Genomic DNA, 18,814 nt, shown 5'->3' with positions numbered 1-18,814 from the left:
ATATATATATATATATATATATATATATATATATATATATATATATATATATATATATATATGTATGTATATATATATATATATATATATATATATATATATATATATATATATATATATATATATATATATATATACGTAACATGTAGAACGAGACATTATGCCTGTTAGGTGACATTCCATTTTTTCCCGACAGAGACACGGTGTTAACGACCAGATACTCATTTTGCACATGAGTACGATGAGAGAATGTGAGTAAAGAGCCTTTTCCAATCACTCAACTATGCGCCGAGCAAGACTCGAACCCATGACCTTCCGATCCGAAAACGAGTGTCATACCACATGACCACATAGCCACACTTAGACTTCTACATTATACTTAAGCATTTATATAGAACAATATCCACTAAACGTACTCAAAGCGCTTCGCAAGTGGTCCCCAGCCAATAGCAACGGACGAGACATGACTCATGTTAACGCGATATTACAATTGTTTTTCGTCAAAGACACTGCTGTTAACGGACAGGTACTCATTGTGCACCCGAGTACGGTGATAGAATGTGATTAAAGAGCCTTTTCAAAGGACTCAATTATCCGACGCTGATAGTTGGACTCCAACCGACGTGCACACATATGCAACTAAGTGCACCTCGACTCGAACCAATACCTTCCGTTCCAACGGCGAGTGTCATGCCTCAAAATCCTATGGCCGAAAAGGCCTAATGTCACATTACCTTAATGTTTGGCATTATTCTATAGAGAAAAGAAAAAAATGAGCTTTTTTATAGAGCGTTATCCACTTAATGAACTCCAAGCTCTTTACAAGGAGTCCCTGACCAACAGCAGCATGTAACATGTAGAACGAGACATGACGCCTGTTTTGGCGATATTACAATTTTTCCGACAGAGACAACGCTGTTAACGGCCATGTACTCATTTTACACCTGAGTACGGTGAGAGAATGTGAGTAAAGAGCCTTTTCCAAGGACTCAACTATGCACCGATGATGATGATGATGATGATGATGATGATGATGATGATGATGATGATGATGATGAGGAGGAGGATGATAGAAATAATAATAATAGTAATAACAACAACAATAACCATACGTTTCTCCCCCATTTCCAGATGTATCTAAAGTCAATTTTGTTTATAGTGGATCAGCTGAAAATCCTGAGAGTGGCAGCAATCTCTCCAACCTTTCCCGATACATCAACAGCAGTAAACAACCCACCCACAATGGTCACAATGGCAAGAACAGCACACGACCACTCAAATCCAAACACATCTGGGAACCAAACAAAGACGCGAAAGTCAATCATTTCAATTCAATGCACAAATCATCCCCCTCCTGTTGTGAAATGTGAGTAACTTGATTGGATCTTCATCAATGTTTTTTAGCTGAAAAGTGTGTATGATACAGTACCTGTCAAAGCAAGAAAGAAAAATAGAAGAAAAAATGACCATCCCAAAAAAATAGACTTCCTCGACTAGGGATCAAACCTCAGATGTCTTGATTACCGAATACGCCTTGAGTATTTTTTTTTCTCTGTGTGTGTATAATTTGCAATATTTACCCCCCAAAAAATACAATAATCTCATACGCCACTCGGGTAATTCTAAATTTGTACATTGAAACTAAATTATAGATAATGGGATCCTGGGAAAATTTAGACTTGTAGAGATGCGAAAATAAATGATAGACGACGGTCTAGGTGTTTTAAAAAGAAGAAAACACTCGAACACGTCAAAACTGAAGGCTCTTATTATACGAAACCTTAAACATCTTTAAATGTACATGCAGATACTCCTGTAAAAGATGGTGAACGTGTAGCCATGTTGAAAACAAAAAGAATAAATCAAACTTCAGCATTCATAATTTTGATATAATTTAAATAGTAAAACAGCTATAATTTTTTTGAGACAAACGTTTAATTTTTAAAAAAAAATTAAAAAGTGGATCTATCTAGTCCCTGACGCCAGAATCGAATTCGGCAAAGATTCAAGACGCCTTAATGATTTTTATTTTATCTTTTATGAAAGTCTCATGATCCCAAGGACAACAATACTCTTCAACAGTCGTAACGTCACTTCCTTCCTAATGTCGCATGGTAACTTAGTAACACTGACTCTAAACTATCGGAACAATGGCGGACGCCGTATGAAATATTTCTCCGGCGAGCATAAAAGCGTATCCAGAGGAGAAAAAAACACATACATTTGATCATGTTTTGACTTTTACATATTCTGATCACAAGGCATATGAAAAGTTCTAGCCAGCATGAAGAATAAAAAGTAATGATTTTCTTTGTTTAGAACTAAGATGGCCGCCGTTGCCGGGCGGCGTGACATCAGACTACTGAATCCAATTAGCGAGAGAGAATGTGGGTTGAGAACTGAACAAGTGTGTATGAAAGGTGCAAGAACGTGTAATGGTAGTACGTCTGATCGGTAATCAGAAGGTCTGAGGTTCGATCCCCAGTCGAGGATGACTTATTTTTTTCGGATGATTTTTTCTTGTATTTTTCTTTCCTGCTTTGTCTGGCACCTTTCATACACACTTGTTCAGTTCTTTATCTTACACCGGTGCGTGCTCCTTAAATTTCTTAATTTACAAATAAGAAAACGTTGGTTCAGACGTTTCTATTTTTTTAATGAAATAAATGTGTTAAGGAAGCACACACTATTTACCTCCATTGAAAATTTCGAGGACTTTCTCTATAAATTTGATAATCCGATAGTCAATTTACAATATATTCACAAAAAAACTGCTTGTCAGTTTTATGATTGTTTTTTTTAAAAACCAGATAAGTGTCGTACTCTTGAAAAACACGTATTTAAAAATTTGGCCAAAATACTCATCCTTCAAATATTGATCGATATAAATGACTCTCATCTTGGTAAAATCTCCCAAATCTGGTACTTTAATCGTTGACTTCGAGAAGTCCCAGCTTTGAGAGATTTTGCCAAGATTAGAGCCACTTAAATCGATCGGTATTTGAAGGACGATTATTCTGGTCAAATTTTTAAAAACGTATTTTTCCAGAGTACGGAAGTTAGCTGGTTAATTGTCTGTGATTCCAGAGTGTTGGAATACGTGACACCACCAAACGTGACCGTCAAAGGCAAGACTTACCGAGTGGTTCATCTCCGGAATGCCTTCCAGTTTATCCCTGTTGCCATTTGCAAGTAAGAGTCCGATAGTTTTATTCATGCAAAGTTGAAGTTGTAACAACATTATAGTTTGAATTGTTGAACACCTCTCTCTCTCTCTCTCTCTCTCTCTCTCTCTCTCTCTCTCTCTCTCTCGTTCTCTCTCTCTTTCTCTTTCTTTCTCTCTCTTTCTCTCTCTCTCTCTCTCTCTCCCTCTCTTTCTCTTTCTTTCTTTCTTTCTCTACCTCTCTCTCTAACCATCTCTCTCACACTCTCTCTCTTTTTCCCTCATTCTCTCCCTATCTTTCTCCCTCCTTTCCTCTCACTTTTTCGCTTTGTGTACCACCATCTCTCTCTCTCTCTCTCTCTCTCTTTCTTTCTTTCTTTCTTTCTCTCTCTCATTCTTTCTCTCTCTCTCCCTCTCTCTCTCTCTCTCTCTCTCTCTCTCTCTCTCTCTCTCTTTCTCGTTCTTTCTTTCTTTCTCTACCTCCCTCTCTAACCATCTCTCTCACACTCTTTCTCACTCTCTCTCTTTTCCCTATTTCTCTCCCTATCTTTCTCCCTCCCTTCCTCTCACTTTTTCGCTTTGTGTACCACCATCACTCTCTCTCTCTCTCTCTCTCTCTCTCTCTCTCTCTCTCTCTCTCTCCCTCTCTCTCTCTCTCTCTCTCTCTCTCTCTCTCTCTCTCAGGGTTGGTTGTTTGTAAACAATAACGGGGATGAAATCGACTTCTCTCTCTGCCATTGTTAGTTATCACACGATTTCTCGATCATATTATAATAGTTTTCTGGGTTGGTTCTAATGATCAAGCGCGAGAATTGTGGGTAATTTACTTAGACACATACCATCGATGGTAAAACCTGTGTAGTTCGCTATATTTACAGATCACTGCCATTGTTTACATTATGACGGCTGTCCGAGAGGCGTGGTTATCTAAGTGTCTATTGGAGTGCTCCCTCGTCGTGGGAAGTTGAAGGAGCGATTATCTCTATTGTTTTTGTTGTTGTTTTTTTTGTTTTTTTTTTTTTTGTTGTTGTTGTTGATAGTCTGTTAACGATCTTTAGTAGTCGATGAGTTGTTCGCGGAGGCCTCTATTGATCATCTTGGGTATGCACTCCCTTGGTGCTTATCTTTCCAGTAAGGGCGAGTCCTGTTAGCCGTTGTTTGTATGTATGAGTTGCATTGTACATTAGTACGGCACCTATAAGGTGCTGTGCTACATCAGCATAAAAGTGGCACGGTCACAGGGAACCCGCATATCGGGACCAAGCACGTCTGTTCCTGGCTAGAGCCACAATTTCGTCAATGGGCATATAATCCAGCCCATTTAGTAGAGTGCCTGCTTGTCTAGTTGTCGTGCTCTTCAAGTAGGTAATAAAAGTTCGACGCAAGAGGCGGTCTGCGTTCATGCGTAAGATATGCCCCGCAAAGCGGAGCCTGCGTCTCCTCACTGTAGCTACCAGGTCGAATTCGGGGCGTTTTGCGGTTTCTCTGTAGTCCTCTCCCGTAATGATGGAAAGGCATCGGCTGTTGAAGCCATTTACAGTTTTAGTTACACCCTCTGTAAGTCGCCAAGCCTTGCAACCCTGTGTGAAGACAGAGCAGACACTAGAGACATTCAACCTGATTTTCTTTCCGCGGGACAGACGGTGATCGGAGCACATATGGGATAGAGAGTTGAATGTTATTAGTGCTATTGCCATTCTGTATTCAACATCAGCCCTCTCGTCACCATCGCACTGGATACGATTACCAAGGCATTCAAAGGAGTAGACATTGTCTAATTGTACACCCTCGATAGTCACACGAGTAAATACGCTTTCCTTGTCTTTGGGTTTCTGTTTTTGGACAATTAAGTCCGCGAGAGATCCTTTGCGCGATCTTACAGTCTTTCCACCATCGCACCACCGGCCTTGATGAATAGCAAGGAAAGTCTCGTTCACAGGATGGACATATGTGTTTAAATCCCATGGCTGCAATGTCATCTGTTGTTTCCAAGACTCTGATTTCCTTGTGGATGTGCAGAGCTTTGGTTTTTGGAATTGAGATTTCCATAGCTGCATCTTCTCACGAACCTGATGCTATGGAGGATATACGTTCTGATGCGTCTTGGACGTTTTCATCTAGGAGGTTAGCGTTGTCGGCATACTCGAGGGACCTATTTGAGACCTGGTTGGGTGGCAAGCCGACAGTAACTCCGGCATTTGGGTTATCATAAATTTTGAAGATGTGCATGAGGCCAGTAATGAAAGCGATTGGGAAAAATATATCGCCTTGGAGCACACCACGAGCGATATTGAAGGCTGCATAGGTTTTTTCATTTCCGTCGGGCTTTCTCATTCTCACGCATACAGATGCTGCATCGTCTAGAAATGTGTTGCTTACAGTGTCAAATGCTGCCGTATAGTTGATGAAGGTAACGACAGCTGGTTTGGACTCGTTGATGAGCATGTCAATTGCCCATTTCAGGATACAGATATTATCTCTGCTTCCTCTTGCTTGTAGAAAACCGGCCTGACTGTCTGGTAAGCTTGATTGGAGTTCTATGCTCAAACGCTTTGCAATTACAGCAGATAACAGTTTGTAAGCGTGACAGAGTACCAAATTACACGGTAGTTTTTGAAGTCATCTCTGTCCTTCTTTTTATAAAGCATAATAAACACACCTTTGGCGATATCTCGAGGAACCTCCCCAGTGTCCCAGATGAGCTTGACTATGCGGAACAGTTCTCCTGACGCGGTTAGGGCCTCTATTGGTAAGCCGTCGTGACCTGGGACTTTCCCGTCGCTCAGCCCGTTGATGCAGGTTTGAAGCTCTTGATCTGTGGCCGTCGTTTAATGTTCCGTAAAAGACTCTTATAATTGGACCCCCCCCCCCCCCCCCCCCCCCCATTCCTTTTTCTGCAGTCTGAAAGAAATCCGGAGTAGTAGACCAGTAAGCCTGTGTGTTTGGCCTCAAGGTTAAGACAGGGATGTGCACTGAGTGGTCTAGTGGTATGACTCTTGCCTTCGGATCGGAAGGTCCTGTGCTCAAGTCCCGAGCTGCTCATAGTTGAGTCCTTGGATAAAGCTCTTTGCTCATATTCTTTCACCGTACTCAGGTGTAACATGCGTACCTGGCCGTTAACAACGTTGTCTCTATCTGAAAAAATTCTAATATCGCCTAACAGTTGTCATCTCGTCCTACATCTAAAATGTTACTGCTGGCTAGGAACCCCAAAAAGCGCTTTGAGCATGGTTAGTGGATGCTGCTCTATATAAATGTATTAAATAGTTTACTTGGGCCTGGATTGATGATCCCCAGGCCGGTCAATGATACAAAGAGAGCCGTTACGGATGGATTAAACTTGAGCTTTCATTGAGCGTAATGTACACTAAACGTGCTCAAAGCGCTTTACAAAGGGTTCCTGACCAACAGCAACACTTTACATGTAAGACGCCTGTTAGGCGATATTACAATTTTTTTGGACAGAGACAACGCTGTTAACGGCCAGGTACTCATTTTACATCTGGGTACGGCGAGAGAATGTGAGTAAAGAGCTTTTTCCAAGGACTCAACTATGTGCCGAGCGAGGTTCGAACCCAGGACCTTCCGATCCAAAAGCGAGTGTCATACCACAAGACCACATAGCCGTACAATAGAATAAACAGGCATAGGTCGGTTCCTGCCTGGCCTAATTATAGATCATGTATTTACCTCGGTGCCATAACAGTACGGCTCTGCCAAGATTGCAGAAGGCATTCCTCAATATAGGGGTTTGTCTGGGCGGCGAGTTTTTTGAAACTATCGTATCTACCAAGCAATATCGGCCCATGGGTGTGGGCACCATCCATCAGGAGATGATGTTATCGTATAATTACATAATGTATTTTCCATGTTGATCAAGAGTACTCGAAAGTCTTTTCCAGAAATAATAGGACAATAATGCGTTTCCCCGATGTCTTTGGCTTATAACCCCTAAGAATGATAATGCGTTAATCTTGCCACCCAAGAAGAAAGCTATAAGGCGGTGTTCTCTGTGTACCGTAAAATGTTTGGATTTTTACTCTATATGTGTCAGTGCATGACATAATCAGTCGGAGGGTGAAAATTTGGATTTGCTTTTTTTCTGAAAGAATATGCCCCCCAGAGCATTTTAATCTTTATTTGAAGTAAATCGGGTGATTTTTCATGACGTTATGGTATGGGAAAGGTATCCAGCAACTTTTCTCAAATTAATTTCATACTTTTTCAACTTGACTAGCTGTAAAAATAATTAAGAAGTGAAATTAAACTTTGATATTTCACGAAGATGTACAAAAAGGGTTGATTTAACCATTTATGATAAGAACTCATAATTTTTTTTATAAGAATTGACCTTCTAACTAAACTTGGCAATATCTCAGTTCGAAGCTTTTCACCATCCGACTGATTATGTCATTCACTGTAACATATATTCAACCCCTTGTAAAAACATTGAATTTTTACATTAGAACTTGTAGGTTTGATAAACCTGTACCGTCTAATCATTTGATAGCAAACGGACTTCAACTGCTAGAAAATGTTGAAAACAAAATGCAAACTATATAAACTGCTTTTCATATTCATTGCTATTGTTTTCAGGCCAGGTACAACCTGTGGATATGGAGAATGTGTAGAAAGGTACAGAGCACATTGGATACTCATCTACAATGCCACGCAGCCACATACTGGACCCCCTGTCAACTTCATCCCTCTTGAAGTGCCATCTCATTGCGAATGTCTGAATGTTGGCAAACCATGAAGCAACCAGTTGCCGTCGATGACGCCGAACACACACAGATGGAAGAAGAAAATAATATCTAGCAAAACACTGGCAGTCTTTACCCAGTTAATTGCAGCACGCTTTAAAAATTCCTATAAAACTTGGCCAGAAAAACTTGTCCTTCAAATATCGATCAATTTAAATAACACTCATCATGGCTAAAACTCTTAAACCTGGGACCTCGTGAGGTTTCGGAGCCTTAGTTTTACAAAAATCCAATTTTCCAAATAAAAAAAAAACAAAAAACACAACAACAGCTTTTATTTAGCGCAATATCGACTAAATGTACTCAAAGCTCGAAACAATAAGATTAAGATACATTAATATGATGTAGATTAAAATTACTACAGAAACAAGCAAGCCAAACATTATAATATTTCCATTTATTCTACACCATTTATATGGATTTGATGGTCGTATTTTCTCCAAAGGTCGTTTGTCTTCTCCTCTATGCGATAATTGCCATATACATCTAGGCATTAGTTTACATTTCTATAGAATACGAGTAATGAGATTTTGACGCCTGTCTGGAATATAGATGTTGATGCCTGTCTGGAAGAGAGATTTTGACGCCTGTGTGGAAGACAGATTTAGACGCCCGCCTGGAAAAGAGATTTTGATGCCTGTCTGGAATAGAATTGGTGATGCCTGTCTGGAAGTGAAATGTTGATGCCTGTCTGGAAGAGAAATGTTGATGCCTGTCTGGAAGAGAGATTTTGATGCCTGTCTGGAAGAGAAATGTTGATGCCTGTCTGGAAGAGAGATTTTGAAGCCTGTCTGGAAGAGAAATGGTGATGCCTGTCTGGAAGATATTTTGTGCGGACTCAATTTGCAGTCGGAGAGTAGTTGCAGGTGTTTCCGACAGGCCCAGGCTTGATGAATTCTTGACAGTAATCCCACTGGCAAAGGCGGCAAAGGAAGCTCCGAAGTCTTGAGTCCCGAGAATGAGATATAAATCTCGAAAATATAGATAATAATATGAGGGAGTTGTGGAATAGTGTGGGTGACGAGGCGTAAGTTCTTGAGAGAAGTGAGTAATGAAGATTAAATCAACCAGCTTTTTATAATAAGTGGCTACGTGACAAAGGTAGAAAGGAAAGTATTCACGACTTTGAAATGAATTCAAAGAGAAGACTATTAAAGGAATGATAATCTAATATTTGAAAGTAAATTTTTTCTAAGCCTACCGAAATATAATTGGAGTGAGGTGAACTCCCTGCTTATGTTTGTATTACTAAAATAAAACTAAATAAAGGTGAATCACTGTTATGTGAGAGATTGGTCAATTGATCTTTTGATTAATTGATTGATTGATTGACTGGATGATTGATTGGTTTATCGTTGTACGTAGCAACCGTTAATTGGATTAATATAATAAACATTGAAGGAAGTAAAAATGATTTTTACACCGTGACAACGCTAAACTAAAATCTATGGGTAGAGGTGGAACAAGATAAAATAAAATCAAATTAGAGATTTTATATAGTGCATTATCCACTAAATGTGTTCAAAGCGCTTTACAAAGGGTCCCTGACCAACAGCAACACGTAACATGTAGAACTAGACATGACGCCTGGTAAGCGATATTATATTTTTTTCCGACAGAGACAACGCTGTTGACGGCCAGGTACTAATTTTACACCTGCGTACGATGAGGCTCGAACCCAGGACCTCCGAATCCGAAAGCGAGTGTCATACAACAGGACCGCAAGATACATGATATCAATACTCACATTATCTTATAACCAGCAGCAGTACTGCCAAAGACCTCACAGTAATGAAGGGATTTAGTGTATCCAGCTGCGTTATGGAATTGGAATTATTGGTCAATGACGCTCAAAAAATACCTGATAAAATTGATTTATTTACGAATACATTTTTAAAACAATCGAGTAGCAAAATTAAGAACAAATAAGCAAATCAACAACAACAACAACAACAACAACAACAACAACAACAACAACAACAACAACAAAGGAAAAGACCAATAACAAACAAAACAAAGAAACAAACAAAGAAACAAACAAAATAACAATGACAGTCTTTATTTTTTATTGAACACGTGTGTCCAAGTTAAATTGGTAGATGGTTCTCAAAAACAATTATCAAAATAACAAATAAATAAAGCAACAACAACAACAAAAAAGAACAATAACATTAAGAAAACAATCACAGGATTTTTTTGTTAATTCCGTACTAGCACACCTGCCTATTTTAACGAAAAATTCATAGAATAACGTAGCAATTTTACTCCAATTTCAAAAGTTCATGAGCATCTTAAAGTCTTTAAACCTTGTCGAAATTGAAAGTTGATGCCAGATTATATAATGTTAGGGATTTTGAAGTGTAATATAATCCTTGTAATGGTAAATTGTTGATTTTTAAAGTTAACTACGGCGAATAAAATCTTCTTCTCCCCCAAAAAGAAGTTTTAAACTTGAGCTTTTATATATCCACTTTATGTGCTCAAAGCGCTTTACAAGAGGCCCCTGACCAACAGCAACATGTAACATGTAGAACGAGACATAACGCCTGTTAGGAGATATTATAATGGATTTTTCCGACAGAAACAACACTGTTAACGGCCAGAAACTCATTTTAAAGCTGAGTACGGTGAGAAAATGTGAGTAAAGAGCCATTTCCAAGGGATTCAACGATGCACCGAACGAGGCTCGAACTCAGGTCCTTCCGATCCGTAAGAGAGTGTCATACCACCCTAGAAAGAGGAGAGCTTTCTAGGATACCACTAGACCACATAGCCGCACAGTTTTAGATTTTGACAGGCAGGTCAGCATACGGTAGACATATTCAAGTTTATAACGTTAGCCTTTGTATTGCGCAATATCACCAAAACGTGCTCAATGCGCCTTACGAAGGGTCCCTAACCAAAAGCAACATGTAGCATTTAGAATAAGACATGAAGGCGATATTACACATATTCCGACAGAGACAACGCTGTTAACGGCCAGCTACTCATGTCACACCTGAGTGCGGCGAGAGAATGTGAGTAAATGTCTTTTCCAAGGACTCAACTATGCGCATGGCGAGGCTTTAACCTTGGACCATCCAATCCAAAATCGAGTGTCATACAACAAGACCACATAACCACATAATATTTGAGGCCCATCTTCAGATCTACCCACTTGAAATTTCAGAAATTCGTAGTTTCCCCAGGAAAAAAAAAGAGGAAAAGTCATCATAAATAGCTTTACAAATTATAAATTGACTTCAACATGATCAAAAATGCTCCAATGTCCTAAATATAGGTTCTCTGGACTGACACTCTCCTTTCGATAAAATTTATTGAGTCAAAGACACATTTGAAGCTCTTCAGCCAGAGCCAAAATTTATTTGTTCATTGCTTGATACTGGATAGATTTCATGGATTGTTTATGTGTATGGAAATGACCCTTGTGTATCCGAGTATTAGGCTTTTTGACTAGCAAATGAAAACAAGGAACAGAAAAAGTTCTAATCTAGATTGCATAATAAAATATAGTACAATAGTCCAAACATACTGCCGTTTTGGGTCATGATAGTATTGCATGTTATGGTGTCCCGATTTAGCTCTTTGAAAAAATGACAGTTATGTCAATCATCCATTTGATCCCTCAAAGAATTTATATTGCCATAGAAATGGGAAGCTCATAGTTAATAATCTGTTCAATTTTTTCCTACATTCTTTTAGGTCTTGTCCGTGATCGAATGGATTTTATCAATGTCTTGAATAGTGATCGATCACTTCCATTTTGAAATGACTTATTTAACACTGTGTGGTGTCAAACATTTTATTGCAATCAAGTATCCTGCCTTTTATCTAACTACCTACCTACTTACCTATTTACCTACCTACCTATTTATCACTAGTTCCTTGTTTTCATTTGCTTGTCAAAAAGCCTAATACTCGGATACACAAGGGTCATTTCCATACACATAAACAATCCCATTTTGTTTTCATTAATTTTTTCTCAGATTACCAAATCGGGACAGTCCCGATTTTATCAGGAAGTTTATAAATGGGAGATTTTGAAAGGAAAAACAAATCAATAAAGAGCAAAAACCAAAAGCAAGCACTGATGACATGTCTATACACTCCAGCGTGGTTTCCTCAAATCTTTTGGGACCAGGAAAAAAGTTTGAGGAAACAGTGTCTTGCCACTACGGCTTGGTGAAGATTAGCAATCTATGGCACATGGTTCCTACAGTAATTCCATTTTGAAATTCAAGGAGTTTTCAATGAGTTGTCAATGTACTTTTTAAATTCGTGGATAAAAACAACGAATTATCCCTTTGAAACTTTAGTTTCTCCTCTAGAGGTGACACCTCAACTTCTTAACTTCTGTTTCCACAGCAGTGAAAAGGCCTCGAGTTTACCTTCCTTCACCTCAGCTGAAGATATCATTACATTTGATTGAACAATAAATTTCATGGTTTTCAAATACTCTGCCTATGATGCCATTTTGTCAGCAATTCTTTTCTTCAAGATCTGAAATTAATATTGATGTGGTGGCTGTAAGTAGTATTAAGGATGGTGATGAGGTGAAGGTTGTAATAGTGGTGGTAGGGATTGTGATGTGATGGTGGTTGTTGTAGTGGTGGTTGTGATGATGATATGGTACTGTTGGTTCTAACTGCACCTGTAGTGATCATGATGCGGTGGCGTGTGATATTAAAGATGAATTGAATATAGTAGTAGTAGTGGTGGTAGTGATGATGACGTGGTTGTGGTAGTTGTAGTAGTAGTGGTAATGATGGTGATGTGGTGTTGGTGGTGGTGGTGGTCGAAGTAGTTGTGGTGAAAAAAAAACAACTTGAGCTTTTATATAGTGCAATATCCACTAAATGTGCTGAAAGTGCTTCACAAGGGGTCCCTGACAAACAGCAACACGTGCAATTTAGGACTAGACATGACGCCCATTAGGCCATATTATATATTTTTTTTTCCGACATGGACAAGGCTGTTAACGGCAAGGTACTCATTTTACAATTTTACATGTGAGTAAAGAGCTTTTCCAAGGACTCGACTATGCGCGGAGCGATGCTCGAACCAAGGTCCTTCCGATCCGAACGCGAGTCTCATATCACTAGACCACAAAGCCAGAAAAGTGGTAGTGATGTGGTGGTGTTAATTGTATAGTAGTAGTGGTAGAGATGATGATGATGTTCTGGCTGTAGTAGTAGTAGTCGTGATGATGATAGTGTGGTGGTGGTTGTAGTGGTAGTGATGATGATGATGTGGTGGTGGTGGTGGTTTTAGAAGTAGTAATGATAGTGATGTCGATGTGGTGGTAATAGTTGTAGTAGTATTGGTAGTAATGATGATGTGGTAGTAAGGGAGCGTTCACATATTACGTCATCAGCTAGGGGGGGAGGGGGGTCTACCAAATGTTGACATGTGTTGACATGGGGGAGGGGGGGGGGTCAGACCCAAGATGATGTCATCAAAACATAGGCAAATTAGGCCTATTTTATTAAATGCAAGAGCTTCAAAAATGGCATTCCAAATAAATTAGCAAAAAGGTGAAAAATTAAGAAACAAGATGGGAAAGGGGTATCACTTCTCAAAAGGCGAACTTGCCCTAAATGTTCATTGTATCACTCCTCGATCACAGCAATGAAAGACCATTCACCAAAATGCGGTATACAAGAAGAACAGCAAATGGGAGAAAGTGATGACGATGAAGATGAAATTGATGATACTATTTATAGTACATTGCCAGAGGTCCAAGGCAGAAACATTTTTGAATCAATTAATTTTATGTTTGGAAATTGAAACAGAAATTCATTCCACTAAAAGACTAATATGCTATAAAATAATTTGCCTCCTATACTATTTTAAATTACACTTTCTGAAATTTTTTTAATAGCACCTGCACCAAGTAGCCTAATTTAAATAATGTTTGTTAGATTTTATCTTTGCAAATTTAAATTTTATGTCCCCATTGTATCGTAAAACATAAATTATCAACAGTTTCTGAAATTAATAAAATGTCTGAATGTGTTTTATCAAACGTTGATAATCAATGTTTATGGTTTGAAAAATGAATAATAAATATTGTGAAATTAAAGTTATCTTTTAGTTTTTATTAAATTAGATGACGTCATCATCTGTTGGGGGAGGGGGGGGGGTCAGGTCAATGATGACAAGTGATGACTTGGGGGAGGGGGGGTGGTCTAAAAAAGGCAAATTTTTGATGACGTAATATGTGAACGCTCCCTAATAGTTGTAGTAGTATTGGTAGTAATGATGATGTGGTGGTAATAGCTGTAGTAGTAGTGGTAGTAATGATGATGTGGTGGTGTTAGTTGTATAGTAGTAGTGGTAGAGATGATGATGTGGTGATTATAGTAGTATTGGTAGTGATGGTGATGATGTAGTGGTGGCGGTGGTGGTGGTGGTGGTTTTAGTAGCATTAATGATAGTGATGATGTGTTGGGGTGGTGGTGGTTGTAGTAGTAGTAGTGCTAGTGATGATGATGTTGTGGTGGTTGTAGTAGTAATAGTGGTAGTGATGATGCTGTGGTGGTGGTGGTTGTAGTAGTGGTAGTGATAATAATGTGGTGGTGGTGGTTGTAGTAATAGTGGTAGTGATGATGATGTGGTCGTTGTAGTAGTATAGGTAATAATGATGATGTGGTGGTGGTGGTTGTAGTAGTAGTGGTAATGATGACGATGTGGTGGTGGTGACGGTGGTGGTGGTTGTAATATTAGTGGTTGTGATGATGATGTGGTGGTTGTGGTGGTTGTAGTAGTGGTGGTTGTGATGATGTGATGTTGGTGGTTGTAGTGGTAGTGATGATGATGTGGCAGCTGTGGTTATAGTAGCAATAATTGTAGTGATGATGTGGTGGTGGTGGTTGCAGTAGTAGTGGTAGTGATGATGATGTGGTGCTGTTGGTTGAAGCTGCAGCTGTAGTGATGATGATGTGGTGGTTGTTGCAGTAGTGTTTGTTAAGAGGTGGTATTGAAAGTAGTAGTAGTAGTAGTAGTAGTAGTAGTAGTAGTAGTAGTAGTAGTAGTAGTAGTAGCAGTAGTAGTAGTAGTAGTAGTAGTAGTAGTAGTAGTAGTAGTAGTAGTAATAGTAATAGTAGTAGTAGTAGTAGTAGTAGTAGTAGTAGTAGTAGTAGTAGTAGATTATGTGTTGGTAGTGGCGGTTGTAGCAGTCATGGTATTGATGGTGTTATGATGGTTGTGGTAGTAGTGATGATGATGTGGTCGTGGTGTTTGTAGTAGTGGTAGCGATGACGGTGTGATGGTGGTGGTGTAATAGTAGTAATAGTGATGATGATGTGGTGGTGGTAGTTGTAGTAGTTGTGGTAGTGATGATGCTCTGACGGTGGTTGCATTTGATGTGGCTGTGATGATGATGTGGTGGTTGGAGAAAAAAAAAAAAGGGGGGGGGGGGGGGGGGGGGGTATCCTTGGACAATTTGACCCCACCAGAATTTGACAGGAGTTGCCCGTAACCCGGATTTTTTGGCTCCAGACCGGACTTTTTCCCCCGTTGAAATCGAAGATTTGACATCACTGCTGACGGCATTTGCTTCGTAATTGTACAAATGATTATATAGACAGTATGCGCTTGGTTAAGAAACTAACAACTTAGAAGCTCATAACATTGCCATCCTGAAGTGTAACGGACCAACACACAAAACTATGTGTAACCATGAACGTTTATAGTTTGGTTAATACAGTTTAGTGAGTTTTTACTTTTCAACACCTTGAAGAAAATTGTCTCTGCTTTGATCTGGTCACGTCTCGTCTACTGCAATTCACTGCTCGCTGGTCTCCCTAATAACAAAATAAACAAGCTCCAGAGAGTACAGAATTGTGCGGTGATGCTAGTCTTGGGAAAATCTCATTATATGATACAAAGGACATGCTTCGAACCCTCCTCTGGCTGTCAGCCCGGGCTAGAATTGAAAGCAAAATAGCCCTTGTCTGCTTTGGTGTATTTTGAGTCTTCTGTCCCTCTCTACATTCAACACTTACTCGTAGCTCAACTGTACTTACCTCTGACTCTGAGAAATCTTAGATCCCACAATTTAAAAATTGTTAGCATGTTTTTGTTTTTTTTTTAAAGCGCGTTGGGGTTAAGACGAAGGCGCTACATAAATATTATTATTATTATTATTATTATTATTATTATTATTATTATTATTATTATTATTATTATTATTATTATTATTATTATTATTATTATTATTATTCATAAACATGGGTAGCAAAAAGCGGTAACAAAGACCTGAGTGACGTCAACTTCGTTCTATCTATACCTACGACTTCATATACAGGACTGATCGCCACCCTCTTACCCTAGGAAGAGGAGCTACGACGTAGCGTTAGCTCTCCTCTTTCTAGGCTCTTACTAAATCCTACGGAGCCAGTGAAGTCCTAGTACGGAGCCGTTCGTTTCCCCCCCCCCCCCCCCCCCCCCCCCCCCTGTCGTCAGGCTGTGATATGCAGATGTCGGTGACAATCAAAGGCATTCTTTTCTCGTCTTTCCCCCAACCGTTTCCCCATCGGGTGGGGAAGTGATGTCACTTTTACGTCATCAAAGAAATTCCTTAACTGACCGGCTTACCAGTAAGACGACCGTTCTTCCGACAATGCTGTCTTTAAAGTAATGAATACAGTTAAGATACTGCTATTTACTACGAAGGTAGTATTTCCCACACAAAAAACGGTCACATTTCACACATATGAAACGGAAAGGCAACTTGTAGAATACTGCTATTTTACTAGGAAGAAGTGTCAAGACGCTAAAAGTCAGATTTATTGTGTGAGTAATGCTTCCAGATGGCCATGCTGAGAAAAATTGTTGAGTGAAGGCACTTTTTTCACGGAAAAAAAGAGCTTTTATATAGCGCAATATCCACTAAATGTGCTCAAAGCGCTTTACAAGGTGTCCCTGGTCAACAGCAACATTTAACATGTAGGACGGGACATAACACCTGTTAGGCGATATTACAATTTTTCGGACAAAGACAACGCTTTTAACAGCCAGGTACTCATTTTACACCTGAGTACGGCGAGAGAATGTGACTAAAGAGCCTTTTCCAAGGACTCAACTATGCGCCGAGCGAGAGGCTCGAACCCAGGACCTTCCGATCCGAAAGAGAGTGTCATAGCCGCACGGAAGGCAATTTTTTCACTGTAACAAGTGAAACAATTTCACAGCAATGTTTTCACAGTAATATTTTTTTTATCAAAAAGAGCTCTATAACAATGCTGTTGCCAACTGCTCTACTGAAATAGGTATATTTTGTCACCAACATAAGTGCCTGCTCCACTCTAGGGGAGGGCATCCGGGTCACCAAAAGGTTATCGATGCTTTAGGTTTTGAGAAGTCAGGTCATCGACGACCGAGAACTTCCCGACCTCCACTTAGTTCTCGATGCTTTTCTCGTCTCGAGAATCTTGGTCGTCGATGCTTCTCGTATTGAGTCCCGAGTCCCGAGTCTCGAGACTATACTGCGCGAGCGACGCACGCGTTACTAACAATGTATACTATCTGCATTGTTCACCCCTCTCTCGTCGGCGATGATTCCAGCGAAGCTCGAGACTTTTTTGCGTCTCGATGCTTTTTTGAGTCTCGAGACTCAAAAAAGTCTCGAGCATCGCTCTAGTCATCGGTGCTTTCATTCAATACCTAGTCATTGGTATTGGGTATTGACGTTATATCATATTTTAAACAGCTAACAAAACACAAACGTCGTAAATAGATCAAAATGGTTATAGGTATCAATGTTTTATTATTATACAAAGTGAATTTATTTAATGTATTTTAAGTTTTAATACAAAAAAGCCATCCAAAGCTCAGTTGAAGTGCTACTTCTCGGGAATTCCCGACTTTTCCTTGGTCATCGAGTTCGGGAAGTTTTGAGTGTTGGTGGCCGATGACTTGAGGTATCATCGAGACTTCCGCTCGACACTACTCCACTCACTTTTCTGAATTAAAAATTCACCCCATACACCGGAGCATACTCAATGTCTCAATCGTTTCTATGTTATATGTTTGTGATGAGAATATTGGCTATTAAGCTTAACTGCTGGTCAAAATTACTTCGCGATGGTGGCGAACGAATCGGCGATCTCAAGAAGTGGGTGAGAGAGGGATCTAGAAATGACTTTGGGTTTGAAACGAACATTTTTGTGTTCGTGGATAGCTCACACGGTAGAGCCACGCTCTCACCTGCCAGGCGGAGTTGTCGTACCAATAAGGTCGCAGGTTCAAACCCCACCACCGCCGCGAAAAATTTTTTTATTCTCTATTGTCTTCTGGCACTTTTCTACTCACTTCATATCTTGTTGAAATAGGTATAGTGCCTCAGTAAATGGAAGGCCTTCCTCCTACTTCCTTCCCCCAAAAAATAGGCCAGGAACAGGTTTGCCAGATTATTTTTCAACAAAATGCCAGGGGAAGACTCAAAAAATGCCAAAACACTCAAAAAAATGCCAAAGTCTGTTGACTCCCACCCCCACTAAGAAAACTACTCACTTTTGATAGACAATTTACTATCATATCCTGGTGGCTTGCGTGTTTTCTTTTCTTTTTTTTTTTAATTATACTAAATTTCCTGTTGGGGTAATGAAATAATTAAGAAAAGGTGTCATTTGAAGTATAATATACAAGAAAAGAAAATGCCAAATGAAAATGCCAAATGCCAAATGATTTTTCTAATGCCAAACGGTTTTCAAAAATGCCAGATTTTTGGAATCTGGCATTTAAAATGCCAAACTGGCAACCCTGGCCAGGAACCAGGGTTGCCAATTTGGCAGATTATCTGCCAAATGTCCTTTTTTGGTGGCAGAATTTGAAGTCGTTTGGCAGAGAAAAAACAGTTTGGCAGATTTTATTTTCCGATATTATT

At 39.5% G+C, this 18,814-nt stretch overlaps 1 protein-coding gene across 1 annotated transcript in view; it reads left to right on the top strand.

Moving 5' to 3' along the window:
* LOC144964989 (uncharacterized) overlaps nucleotides 1–12,413 on the top strand; it is a 15,987-nt gene extending 3,574 nt beyond the window's left edge. Inside the window, exons 3-5 of the mRNA XM_078899812.1 lie at nucleotides 1,132–1,366; nucleotides 3,088–3,192; nucleotides 7,760–12,413. Coding sequence (XP_078755938.1) covers nucleotides 1,132–1,366; nucleotides 3,088–3,192; nucleotides 7,760–7,919 — 500 coding nt within the window. The 3' untranslated portion in view covers nucleotides 7,920–12,413. The remainder of the gene's footprint in view (nucleotides 1–1,131; nucleotides 1,367–3,087; nucleotides 3,193–7,759) is intronic.
* The last annotated feature ends 6,401 nt before the right edge of the window (nucleotides 12,414–18,814 follow it).

Source organism: Berghia stephanieae, chromosome 2, assembly GCF_034508935.2.
Source record: "Berghia stephanieae isolate SIO BIC M18660-M18661 chromosome 2, UCSD_Bste_1.3, whole genome shotgun sequence".
NCBI lineage: Eukaryota > Metazoa > Mollusca > Gastropoda > Nudibranchia > Aeolidiidae > Berghia > Berghia stephanieae.
This window is presented reverse-complemented; position numbering and strand designations above follow the sequence as displayed.